The 13979-nt window shown below is 47.9% G+C and overlaps 1 protein-coding gene across 11 annotated transcripts in view; it reads left to right on the forward strand.

Moving 5' to 3' along the window:
• The window catches only part of RNF144A (ring finger protein 144A), a 128913-nt gene that overhangs the window by 101725 nt on the left and 13209 nt on the right, over positions 1–13979 (forward strand). For all 11 annotated transcript variants that reach the window (XM_086323489.1, XM_086323494.1, XM_086323498.1 and 8 more), the window contains 2 exons: positions 7362–7569; positions 9084–9231. In XM_086323489.1, the coding sequence (XP_086179615.1) occupies positions 7362–7569; positions 9084–9231 (356 nt within the window). The remainder of the gene's footprint in view (positions 1–7361; positions 7570–9083; positions 9232–13979) is intronic.

Genomic DNA, 13979 nt, shown 5'->3' on the forward strand with positions numbered 1-13979 from the left:
AGGTAAGAATACTGGAGTGGGTCGCCATTGCCATCTCCAGGGGATCGTCCCAACCCAGGGATTGAACCCAGGTCTTCCACATTGCAGGCAGATTCTTTACTTGTCTGAGCCACCAGGGAAGCCCCAAGCTGGATTCATAAGATGGTATTATACCGTGGAGTTTGTTTGATCTTATTTTCATATCTCTTCTGGACCTTGGGCTCATCTGAAAAGAAGCAGAACAGACGTGTGTAGATGGCACTCTGTATGTAAAACTTTATTGTGAAGATGCTGTATCTGGATTCTGTAATTTCCGGGTGGGTTATTGAGCAACTGCTGTCTGCTCCCCACTCTTCCTGGATGGGTTCTTAGTGGTCTCCTGAATCAGGCATTCATGAGAAATGAGCATAACCCCGGGCTTCGTGTTTACAGGAAAACACTGTCAGGATGGGAATGGAATGCGGAATAGACCAGAGCAGTGTGTCCAGAGACTCCTTGTTTAGCTGAATGTGGAAAGTTTTTTTCTCCTTTTTTTTTTTTTTTTAAGAAATACTAAAGATAGCTGCATTTCCTCTTGAGACTCACTTTTCAAGGCAAAAAAAAAAAAAAGGTAATGTGTGGCCAACCTAAAAAATATACAGGAGTTCTGATGACATTGAAATTTGTTTTCAAGAGCTTATTTATTGAAATGCCATATAGTCTTTGGTTTGGGGCAGTTTATAGCTTAAATATATGGCCATGTGACACAAGAGTTGGTATGTAGAGCTATAAATTTGATTAATTTGGATTTCTGAGGCTGTGAGCCTCTTCTGAAAACATTTTCCAGAGGGAATCTCGACAGAAACTGGCAGTTATTTGGGTTAGAAGAAAATGGACTTTCTATGACATTGAATTTTAAAATGCAGCTGGGTAAATGTTCCTACCTAATAATTTTAACTGTTGCTATTTCTTCTGTACTTTGACTTAGTCAAAGAAGATTTTTTTTTTTCTTTTGCATAGTAATGAACCCAACTTGACTTAGGTTAAAAAAATATCTCTCAAAACTATCACTTTAGAATATTTTGCTAGCGTTGTGTTCAAAGCAGCAAAAAAATAAAAAAAAGGACTCAGACTTAATAGGAGCAGAGACCTGTCTGAATGGAATATGAAAATGTTAGACCTGAAACACAGCTATTAATTATAGCCAGTCACTGAGCAAATGCTGGGAGGGATTGGGGGCAGGAGGAGAAGGGGACGACAGAGGATGAGATGCCTGGATGGCATCACTGACTAGATGGACATGAGTCTGAGTGAACTCTGGGAGTTGGTGATGGACAGGGAGGCCTGGAGTGCTGGGATTCATGGGTTGCAAAGAGTCGGACATGACTGAGCAACTGAACTGAACTGAGCAAATGCACTGGTCATAGAAAACACCCTCTTCCAACAACACAAGAGAAGACTCTACACATGGACATCACCAGATGGGCAATACTGAAATCAGATTGATTATATTCTTTGCAGCCAAAGATGGAGAAGCTCTATACAGTCAGCAAAAACAAGACTGGGAGCTGACTATGGCTCAGATCGTGAACTCCGTATTGCCAAATTCAACTTAAATTGAAGAAAGTAGGGAAAACCACTAGACCATTCAGGTATGACCTGAATCAAATCCCTTATGATTATACGGTGGAAGTGACAAATAGATTAAAGGGATTAGATCTGATTGAGTGCCTGAAGATCTATGGACGGAGGCTTGTGACATTGTACAGGAGGCAGTGATCAAGACCATTCCCAAGAAAAAGAAATGCAAAAAGGCAAAATGGTTGCCTGAGGAGGCCTTACAAATAGCTGTGAAAAGAAGAGAAGCGAAAGACAAAGGAGAAAAGGAAAGAGATACCCATTTGAATGCAGAGTTCCAAAGAATAGCAAGGAGAGATAAGAAAGCCTTCCTCTTTGATCAATGCAAAGAAATAGAGGAAAGCAATAGAATGGGAAAGACTACAGATCTTTTCAAGAAAATTAGAGATAGCAAGGGAAAATTTCATACAAAGATGGGCACAATAAAGGACAGAAATGGTATGGACCTAACAGAAGCAGAAGATATTAAGAAGAGATGGCAAGAATACAGAAGAACTATACAAAAAAGATCTTCATGACCCAGATAATCACAATGGTGCGATCACTCACCTAGAGCCAGACATCCTGGAATGTGAAGTCAAGTGGGCCTTAGGAAGCATCACTATGAACAAAGCTAGTGAGCTATTGAGCTATTTCAGATCCTAAAAGATGATGCTGTGAAAGTGCAGCACTCAATATGCCAGCAAATTTGGAAAACTCAGCAGTGGCCACAGGACTGGAAAAGGTCACTTTCCATTCCAATCCCAAAGAAAGGCAATGCCAAGGAATGCTCAAACTACTGCACAACTGCACTCATTTCACACACTAGCAATGTAATCCTCATAAATATCCAAGCTAGGCTTCAACACTACACGAACAGTGAACTTCGAGATGTTCATGCTGGATTTAGAAAAGGCAGAAGATCAGAGATCAAGTTGCCAACACCCGTTGGGTCATCGAAAAAGTGAGAGACTTCCAGAAAAACATCTATTTCTGCTTTATTGACTATGTCAAAGCCTTTGACTGAGTGTATCACAACAAACTGTGGAAAATTGTTAAAGAGATGGAAATACCAGACCACCTGACCTGCCTCTTGAGAAATCTGTATGCAGGTCAGAAAGCAACAGTTAGAACTAGACATGGAACAACAGACAGGTTCCAAATAGGAAAAGGAGTACGTCAAGGCTGCATATTGTCACCGTGCTTACTTAACTTACATGCAGAGTCCATCATGTGAAATGCTAGACTGGATGAAGCACAAACTGGAATCAAGATTGCTGGGAGAAATATCAATAATCTCAGATATGCAGATGACACCACACTTATGGCAGAAAGTGAAGAAGAACTAAAGAGCCTCTTGATGAAAGTGAAAGAGGAGAGTGCAAAAGTTGGCTTAAAGCTCAACATTCAGAAAACTATGATCATAGCATCTGGTCCCATCATTTCATGGGAAGTAGATGGGGAAACAGTGAAATACTTTATTATTGGGGGCCCAAAATCACTGCAGATAGTGACTGCAGCCATGAAATTAAAAGATGCTTGCTCCTTGGATGAAAAGTTATGACCAAACTAGACAGCATATTAAAAAGCAGAGATATTACTTTGCCAACAAAGGTCCATCTAGTCAAGGCTATGGTTTTTCCAGTGTCATGTATGGATGTGAGAGTTGGACTATAAAGAAAGCTGAGCGCAGAATTGATGCTTTTGAACTGTGGTGTTGGAGAAGACTCTTGAGAGTGCCTTGGACTGCAAGGAGATCCAACCAGTACATTCTGAAGGAGATCAGTCCTTAATATTCATTGGAAGGACTGATGCTGAAGCTGAAACTGCAGTACTTTTGGCCACCTGATGCAAAGAACTGACTCATTTGAAAAGAGCCTGATACTGGAAAAGACTGAAGGCAGGAGAAGGGGATGACAGAGGATGAGATGGTTGGATGGCATCACCAACTCATCAGATATGAGTTTGAATAAACTCTGGGAGTTAGTGATGGACACGGAGGCCTGGCGTGCTACATACAGTCCATGAGGTTGCTAAGAGTTGGACTCGACTGAGTGACTAAATTGAACTGAACTGAGCAAATTCTAGATGAGATCAGTGAAGCAGGTTTCAATTTGCTCTCTCCCTTCGAAGTCACCTTCAAATGAAGATGGTGACTGGTGGAAAAGTGGCAGTCTACATCATCTTCTGACAGCATTTAGTTACTAAAAAGTGCTATGGTCACAGTTCCAATACTCTCTCCATTTGCACCTCTCATATCAGAGCCTTATTTTAACCTGAGCGTCCCCAGTCTTCCAGCCAGGGTCCTTGGGGATCAGGACGCTGGGAGGGAGGTTCTGGGAGGAGGTCTCTTCTGAGCACTTCGTTTGCCAGCTGTAAGACCCCCAAAGCTGGGAGCTACAGGCTTCCCAGGAAGGTCACGCCCTGTGGCGTTACACACGAGTTCCTTTTTGGGCACTGACCGGGCCATGCTACAGTGCTTGCTTACATTTCTGGGTCAGTGGGAGCTGGAGCAGCATAAGGGACGAGGACCCACCGCCCTGCACAGCATGTTTCTCAAAGGACAATTTTGCACAGCATGTTTCTCAAAGGACAATTGTGTTTAAGAAAGAAGAACACCTTTTACAAAGTCTTGGGCTTTTTGATAAGTATGGCTGTTAGGGACTTACTTTATTTCTCTTTATGTATCTATCTCGGGGAGATAGATACGTAAGGTACATAGAGGTAGATTTGTTTCTTCATCTTGTGCCAGAAAATACACTTCTTGCTTTGTTTGAAAATATATTAGGTACAAATATGTTCATGTATACATACTAGATACAATGTGTATAATATTTATAACATATCGGCTATAATGTATCTAATGTATAGTATATAGATGTGATAGTATGGTATATATAGTATATATAAATATATAGATGTGATGGATAGATAAATAGGTAGATAGGCAGATAGACATCAATATATATGCATAAACACATTCTGGAAAGAAAAGCTGTGCTGGTGCCCAGTGTGGATCTTCCTGTTGGTTGTGTCCCACCTTGCACACCCAGCAGGCAGACTCCAGCAGCAGAGGGATCTTGTAGAATTTTAATAGACGTCCGAGAGCAGAGCTGGGTTGTGCTCTTGGGGTGGGGGGTGCTGGCAGCACTGAGAGAAGGGGGCTCTGAGCTGGCAGCTCAGTGGGGCGGGGTGTTTGCCCTCCGTCTGCCACAGGGAGTCTCTTCCATGGGGATGGGCAGTGCCCTCTCACAGCTCCAAGAGGACACAAGTCACACGATGCAAGTAGTTACCATGGAAACACTAACTAGGTCTCCTCTGCTGCGCACCGCATCCTATAATCAGGGCTACATGTGCGGTGCTGAGAGGAGTGACCGGGAGATGCCGCCCAATGGTGAGAGGCAGGAAGAGACCTTGGAAAAGCCGGTCCCCTCCTCATGTCACAGGCTGCTGAGAGCAGGAAGGGAGCGCCGTGGAGACTGGAAGGACCTGAACTGGGCAGTGGTGTCTCCTTAGGGGCTCAGGTGGACCCGCACTGAGCACTGTCAAGTCAGCCAGGAAGCTGACTCAGAGGAGGATGTAGCTTATCTGCACGTGTCCTGCAGTCTTTGCAGGCTGAGTGCCCACATCCTGCAATGCCGTCCTTGGGGGGGCCGTGCCTGTGGGGGGCCCTGTGATGTAGGTGAGGCAGGTCCGGGCCCACCCAGCCTGGAGCCAGAACTGCTGGTAGAGAAATCCAGATGGGGGCAGGGGAGGGCCGCCAGGTAAAAGGCACAGCACTCTGGGAGAACAGCCTTTGGCATTTCCTCCCCCCTCCCCACTGTGCCCCAGGGCACCGTTCATCCCTCCGTCCTTCTTTCTCCTGCCCCCTCAGCATGGGAACCCGCAGACCGCTGTCCCCACACGCGTGCATTTTCCCCACAAAACCACCTCCTCGGATCTGGCAGCCAGAAACAGTCTTACAAAAGCAAACACTCTCAGCTGATGACAAGACCTCGTTTTACACATTCACTCACCACTGAGGCCTCAGGAAATTTTACCTTATTATCATAAACATCGATGAGAAAGTATCACATTTTCCTGGATGCCAGAGTTCCTTTGTATTAGCAAGTCTTCTAAGCCTTCTGCTGGACCTACCGGTTTGATAGTTTTTGTGCTATTGATTGTGTTCAGCTGCTTTAGTCGTATCTAACTCTTTGCGACCCTAGGGACCATAGCCCACCAGGCTCCTCTGTCCATGGGATTCTCCAGGCAAGAATACTGGAGTGGGTTGCCATACCCTCCTCTGGGTGCTCTTCCTGACTCAGGGATCAAATTTGCATCTGCTTGTATCTCCTGCATTGCAGGCAGATTCTTTACCCACTGAGCCACCTGGGAAGCCCCTAGGTGCTATTGATTAATTCACCTTTTTAAAATAGTTAGGGTAGGAGTCAGCTAACCATGGCTGTTGGGCCAAATCTGCCCGGCCCCTGGCTTGGTGTTGTAAATAAAGTTTTATTGAAACACTCCTTTACAGATCAACACAGCTGCCTTTGTCCTTCCGAAGTAGAGCTGAGTAGTTGGATAGAGACCTCATGGCCCTTAAAGACTGAAATACTCACCATCAGAATTAGATGATAAGGTGGTTTTCAGTCTGTTGGTACCCGACAGGAACTTGAGGGCTGAATCTGGCTTCCAGTTCAGGGAACGTGGCAAACACATGCCTGTTGAGGGGCAGCCCAGCCCGCCTGCAGCCCATGACAGCTGCAGCCTGCTGGGGGTCCCGGTGTCTACATATTCCGTCTCTGATGTGGGTGAACCAGCCCACTCCGGCATTGGCCAGTCATATGGCCTAGAAGAGCCTTTCATTGCTTCTAGGTTCACAGCGAAATACAGTCCGTTCCTTCTCAAGAGTGACCCTGGGAACAGCTTGCAAATCAGTGGCCAACTTGGAGCCCTTTGCAAACACCCTGTAATCCTTTGGCCTCCTCGCCTTTTGGCCTGGCATCAGCATCCGTGTGGGTTCTGGTTGGGTGCTCCCTCCCGCGGCCCAGCACTGAGAGTCCAGTCACACTTGACAGAGGGCCCATAGGACCCATCATCAGGCTCACTGTGGTGGTGGTGGGGTAGCTCTGGACCCTTTATTTAAAGAAACGTGAGATGTGGATGCAGATGTGAAGGCATGTGACTGTCACGGGTCCTGTTTTTCAAAATTAGCTTTCTCACCAATTTCATTAAATCAGGCTCCACTTCAGAGGGAAAACCGGCTGTCGAAGAATGAATTTCACACAGTCCTTAGCTCAGGGTTTTGATGTGAATTTGGGATGGAAACCATTGTAGGCGGATACGCCCTTTGATGAAAAGAAGAGCCAGCCATCTCCTTTTCATCTTATCCTTCCATCCTTACCCAACGTTTCAGGGTGCCCACAGCACACCCCGCCCAAGGCTGTGAGCCTTCAGACGGGTTGCTGTGGCAACCCCGTGTCTCAGGGCAGGCAGGTGGGGGCAGGAGGTGCTGGCTGGACCACGGGGTTTCCAGGATGGGGCTCTTGAGCCTTGAGGACTCGGGGGGTAATTGGGGATTTGCTCTCCTACCATGCGAGTGGGCTAGGGAGTGGGGAGTGGCTGGAGGGAGGAGGCACCCCCAGGTGGGTCCCAGATCCTAAAGAGCATGTTATATCTGACCTTGATTTTCTTTTCTCCCTTAAATATGAAAAACTGTGTGCTGGTGTGTCCGTCTGTCCTAAGCCCTGTCAGTTTCCTGGTCCTGCAGACCCTGACTCGCCCGTTTTTTCTCTTTGTGTCAGAGGTGCTCCTGGACCCCTGTCGGACTTGGTGCCCGGCGTCTACGTGCCAGGCGGTGTGCCAACTCCAGGAGATGGGGCTGCACACCCCCCAGCTGGTCCAGTGCAAAGCCTGTGACACGGAGTTCTGTTCTGCCTGCAAAGCCAGCTGGCACCCTGGCCAGGGTTGCCCGGAGACCATGCCCATCACCTTCCTTCCCGGGGAGACCAGGTACCTTCCAGTGTGTCTTTCCTGGTCACCTTGTATTAATGAATGAAACAGAACCTGTTAAACTGGTGCACACCTCACAGTGGAAGAGTCTCGAGCTTAGGAAGACCCCAAGGGTGTAATCGTTTGTTGGTGGTGGTGGTTGAGTCACTGTGTCTGACTCTTTTGTGACCCCATGGACTGTATTCCGCCAGGCTCCTCTGTCCATGGGATTTCCCAGGCAAGAATCCTGGAGTAGGTTGCCATTTCCTTTTTCAGGGGATCTTCCCGACCCAGGGATCAAACCTGCGTCTCCTGCATTGCAGGTGGTCTCCTGTCTTGCAGGCAGATGCTTTACTGTTACACCACCAGGGAAACCTGTGTAATTGTTTGGAAGCTCACCGGTCCTCAGATAACCATGTAAAGTGATGACATATTTAACCCTTACAGTCATTATGATGCTCGTGGAAGGTCCTGCAGTCAGAATGTATTCAAAATGCCAGAATTGGCTCTCAATTTCAGTGAATCTCTACTCATAAATTCTTTAGGTTCTGCACAATCTGCTCAGTTCTGTGGAGAATCATGTTCCCCTTGGTAAATGCCATGAGTTCATAACGATATAGCAAATTCACCCCATGATCAGTGAATTTGAACCACTTCTTCAGATGACTCTGCATTTTCAGCTGACATAAAATTTAACAGCATGGGCTGGGCGTCCTTCTACAGTTAAACCTAGAAAGATACCTAGGTTGTCATTTTGTGAGCAGCATAGAACCCTCGCTGCCACTTACTGGGCACTTCACCCAGGCTTGCCCTGCCCAGTGCCCTTCATGCATAATCCCGTCTGCCATACTCACACCAACCAGAAGCTGGGGCTCAGAGAGGTTGCCACCCAGCCCATGTGCAGAAGAGCTGCACTTGAACTTGGGCTTCAGTCCGTCTATGCTCACCCCTGTGGCCTGCCCAGACCTCTCAGGAAAACAATTTTGTACAGACACCAAATAGATCTAAGTAAATGATTAGCATGTGTGTGTTTTTAACATTTTTTTCCTTGATAATAACAAAGAGCATACTATGTATTATCAACCTTTTGGAAAGTATATGAATATATGAATAAAGATATAAAATTAGACCTCCCTTCTAAGCCTCTGCCCTGTTTTCTTTGGTTTGTCTGTACACATCTAAATTTAGATCTGTGCTGACCTTGCTCATTTTTTTCCCCCATAGTTGCTGATTCAGTTTTTTCTTTTTTTTTTGGTGATTATTTTCCAGAGTTTGAGATTCTTTGGTTTTGACTTATTTCACTTAATAACAAGTGACTTCATAACAACCCACTCCAGTATCCTTGTTTGGGAAATCCCCTGGACAGAGGGGCCTGGTGGGTGACAGTCCCTGGGGTCTTAGAGGGTCAGACACGACTGAGCACACACACAACCTCAGCCCCTCAGCTACTTGAGCTCATGATTCCGGGGTGGCCCCTGCTGGCAGGTCACCCCGGAGCCTCCGAGCACAGCCTGACAGGGTCTCTCCTGCTTCAGCTCTGCTTTCAAGCTGGACGAGGACGACGCACCAATCAAGCGCTGCCCCAAGTGCAAGGTCTACATCGAGCGGGACGAAGGCTGTGCCCAGATGATGTGTAAGAACTGCAAACACGCCTTCTGCTGGTACTGCCTCGAGTCCCTGGATGTGAGTACCAGTTGGGTGGTGGGGTGCTTTGTGGGGCAGGCTGAGCAGGAGGCATGGCCCAGCCACTGCACGGTGACTAAGGGGGCGCTCCTGGGCCACGGAAGTCATGCCGTCAGGTGCTTATTCTGTGCCTGTGAAAATACAAGCTCATGAGATGCAGTGGTGTCAGAAGACGGGAGTTGGTGCAGGAGCTCCAAGAGGGCAGGGTGGGCTTCAGCCTGGGTTTTCAGGGAGTGGGTAGATCTCAGCATCTTAGGTTTCTGCCTGTGGGGCTGTCTTAGCTCAGGCTTGAAACCGAATCATCCCCACCACCAGGGAGCTTAAACTGGTTGCTGATCTCTTGCTTGTGGGGGCTGGATGTCTGAGAGCCGGCGGGCTTGGGTTCGGGACCCTCTTCCTGGTGTGCGGGCGGCCACCTTCTTCCCGTGGCCTCACCTGGCAGAGAGAGGACCCTCTGGACCCTTTCCTATTCCTCCAAGGACACGAATTCCATCAAGGGGGCTGCAGCTCATGACCTCATCTGAACCTGATCACCTCCCAGAGGCCCTGCTTCCAAATCCCATCACACTGGACATTAGGGCTTCCCCATAGGAGTTTTGGATAGGGGGGAACACAAGCAGTCCATCGCAGGGACCATTCCTGGAAGAGCAAGGATGAGAGGGCCATGGATGCCAGGGACAGAGCAGTTGCTTCAGTGACAGTCGTGTCGCCTGCAGGGCCGAGGAACATATGGATCCTCTGCCATCTGGCCTCATACGGCCTCTTCTCCCAGATGTACCTTGTGCTGTCTGTCTCACAGGGAGATCCTGCCAGGGGTGCCAGGCCCACCCCATCTCAAGTCCCTGCCTTTTCTGGAGTTCCCAGGCCTAAGGCAGACCATACTTCTTTCCAGCTTCCTGTTCACTTTCTCATCTGTATTGGGAGTGGGCATCTTGCCAACATGATGACATTATGACTCCAATTTTATAAGAGTTTATTTGTACATCTGTTTCTACAGTGTGTTAGTGGCTTAGTCACGTCCGACTCTTTGTGACCACATGGACTGTGGCTTCTGGAGAATGGGATTCTCCATGCCAGAATACTGGAGTGGGTTTCCATTCCCTTCTCCAGGGGATCTTCCTGACCCAGGGATCAAACTCCAGTCTCCCGCATTGCAGGCAGATCCTTTACCGTCTGAGCCACCTATGATCAAACAGAACTAATCATCTATTAAAATCGTTATAGTTGGTGACAGTCAAAGCCTATTGAGTCATATGTCATAAAGGGATGGCTTTATATTTATCTGTCCTTTGCAGCAAAGGTGTGTCCTGGATGGATCCAGCCCACCCCATAATAGTATTAAGATTTAATTAGAATAAAAGGAGGTCAGAACGGCCCCATGTTTACCTTAATGGGAGCTCACCTGTCTGACAGCTGCTCCTTCTCATCCCGACCACCTGCAGTCAGAGCACCGTGTTTGGGTGAGTCTCCTGTTGAGAGGTTATTGCAAGTGATTCAGCTTTATACATACTTGCAGAGAAGGGTCAACTCAGGCCGCACAGGTGAAGGAAAAAGCATTCTTAACAGTGTGCAAAGTGGCAGAACTTTGAAAGCTTGCCTGTCCCAAGATGGACAGGTCTAGAGACTGTCGAGAAGAAAATTAATGTCTGTTTGAGATGGACGCTTGAATAAGCTAACAGGTCTGTAATTCAAAGGCCACCTATAAAAATATTACACAGATTGCTTCTTTCTGTTTTTTTCTTTCGAAAAGCCTGTTGTCCCTTTGTTAACTTAAAATCACTAAATGTATAGGAGATCTTTGTGTAACTGAACAAATCTGGGGAGTATATTGCCGTCTTTCTGTCTTGGAGGTTTCCTTTTCCTTTCCTAAGCAAGTTGAATAAATCACTTTGGCAAGGTTAATTTTCTTTAACTTAAAACCAATAATAGGTTTGTTCACTGACTTTGTGCAATGGGAAGGGGATATTTAGAATGATATCTGAAGCATTACCAAGTCCGTATGGTCTTCAAAGTCTATATGTATATGGTTTCTCTATGTATCATGTATATATACATACATACATACATATACATATACATATATATATATGTATATGGGGCTTCCCTAATGTCTCAGTTGTGGAGAATCTGCCTGCAATGCAGAACTGGGTTTGATCCCTGGGTCAGGAAGATCCTCTGGGGAACGGAATGGATACCCATTCCAGTATTCTTCCCTGGAGAATTCCATGGACAGAGGAGCCTGAAATGCTTCCAGTCCATGGGGTTGCAAAAAGCCAGAAATGCCTTAGCGACTAACACTTTTCAGTCTATACACAGTCTTTCTGTATATCGGAAAGATCCCCGGGAGGAAGACATGGCAACCAACTCCAGTATTCTGGCCTGGAGAATCCTATGGACAAAGGAGCCTGTCGGGCTACAGTCCATGGCATTGCAAAGACTCAGACACGACTGAAGCGACTTAGCACATAGTCTTCTGTATTATATAATCCTATATATCATACATAGTCTCTCTATATTATATAAATATATATAATTTTACACTTCACTGTATTTTTTTTTGAAAACTGATCATTAATTTATATTATATTATCTATTCTCTGTCCCGCAATTTCCCATTCCTTATCAACTTTTCCTAAAAGGGAAAGGAAGTGAAACACCGGTTTTAACTACATGTTATCAAACTTCCCAGTGGATTCTGGGGGGAAGTATTAGACGTGGACAGACACAGAGCCTGACTTCCAGAGAGACCATAGCTTTGCTGTGACCTCTCCTGCGACCTTGACATCCCTTTGACCTATCTCCTTTGAGCCCAAGGTTGTTCTCTCTCTGCTCTGGTCTCTGGAGAGACACCCTGTCTGTATGTCCCTGTGTCTGTCTGACTCAGTTCTAAAGCACACTTCCTGCCAGCAAGAGACCCCATTGTTTCCAGGCTCCAAGGGACCAAGGCAGCAATTTCCTCCTTGAAAGCCGGCATCCTTGGGGCCAGGAGTGTCCTGTTTTTCTCTGTAGATGAGCAGTTGCTGCCTAGTGACCCTGTGGCCACAGAAAGCAGACCCTGAAGGACAGGGAGTCTGCTCTGGGACGGTCAATCAAGGACAGTAGCCATGACTCAAAGTAAGTGTGTGAACCAGGTCTGGAAGCAACAGCGTGTCCGGAGTGGAGACAGAGCTGGTAGGTCTTCCATCTCTCCCGGGGAATTTTCCTTCCCTGCACCAGCTCCTGAGCGCCCCTGCGCCTCACGGAGTTAGCCCTCATCTTCTGGCGCTGCCTTCCATCTTGGTCCTCAACCGCCCACCCAGCTGGGCCCGGCCCCCAGTCCTCACAGGGGAGGCCCTGGACCGCACCCGCTCATCTGCTGCACTGCTGGCCCCACAGTCACTACTTACAATCAGGGGGGACCCACTCACTCTCTTTCTTTTGGGGTGAGTGAATAGTTACTACGTATGAAGTGATGGTCATATGCAGCCTCTGTGCCTTGCTCTGCATACCTGTTACTTCATCCAGCCATCCCCAACCTTTTTGGCTCCAGGGACCAGTTCCATGCACTGTGGTGGGAGGGTGGATGGTTTGGGGATGATTCAAGGGCATTATATTTGTTGTGCATCTTACGGTTATTGCATCAGCTCCCCCGTAAATCATCAGGCATCAGATTCCGGCGTGAGAGGTATTTCCTGTTTTTAAGAAGCCCACGAAGGTTAGGGATCTTTTCCCAAAGCCCCAAAGGAGTGAGGAACAGACCCGGCATCCATTCTCCAGTCTTTCAGACTCCAAACCCCACCACGTGGGTTAGACCAGCCTCCGTCAGGCAGATCCGACTCAGAGTGGGACAGGAAGTCTCAGGCCTTCCGTGGTGGGGCTGCTCTGAGTTCATTCATTCGTCTCTGAGCATCTGGCCGCCCGAGCTCTGTAGCCAGCTCCATTGTTTCTGTGTCCACCCAGGAGCTTGGTGTGGCTCCTCTGAACAATGTGAAGGAAACGTTCATGCTCACCGTCCACCTGGGTTCCTGGCAGGCTCTGCGGTGGTTATTCCCCAGGCCTTCATTCAGGAACTTAAGGTCACAATGAAATCACTGTTACATTGTGAAAGCATCTTCCAGCGCTTTTGTCAGGGGGAAAACTTTCGTTTTGTTCAGGAAATGTGCCGTGAGTGTCAGCAGCTCTGCTCTGCATGAAGAGGGGCACTGCCAAGTTGAGGCCGGCAGAGTCTGTGACCCCGAGGAGCTGGTGACCCCGCAATCAAGAAGCCCCTGGTAGCACTAGGTCCCTGTGGGCGGAGCCACAAGCCGGTGCATGTGGGGTCTCCGGCAGCCCCTCCAGGGGTGGGGTTGGTCCCTGGGTCCAGGGGCGTCAACGGTGTGGGCATAGCTGATGGAGAGTTCACTGACTAGGCAGAGGGCAGAGTGTGGGAGGCGGGCCACCTCCAAAGAACAGGATGTGGTGAGGAAGCTGTGAGCTGTTCGTGGCCTGGGCCTGGCCGAGGTGCGGGCCGTGACTGGGGTCTCTGGGCCGAGATGGAGGTTGACCTCCATCACAGGGGCTCATAGCCCCCAAGCACTGGTCCACGGCAGGTTGATGACAGCCACGTGGGGCATCTGGACCCCGAGTCAGGAGGTGCAGTCCCAAAGGCTCCCAGTGACTGTAACGAGTAACAGGGTTTGTGCAGCTTTGCTGGAGGAGATCCCTGCAGACTTCATAGCTGGGCGAGATAGCACAGTTAGCCTTGTGTTTCAGAAGACAAATCCAGAGAG

The sequence above is a fragment of the Bos grunniens genome, chromosome 11 (genome assembly GCF_055505025.1).
Source record: "Bos grunniens cultivar Pamir isolate PY7600 chromosome 11, Bosgru_T2T1.0, whole genome shotgun sequence".
NCBI lineage: Eukaryota > Metazoa > Chordata > Mammalia > Artiodactyla > Bovidae > Bos > Bos grunniens.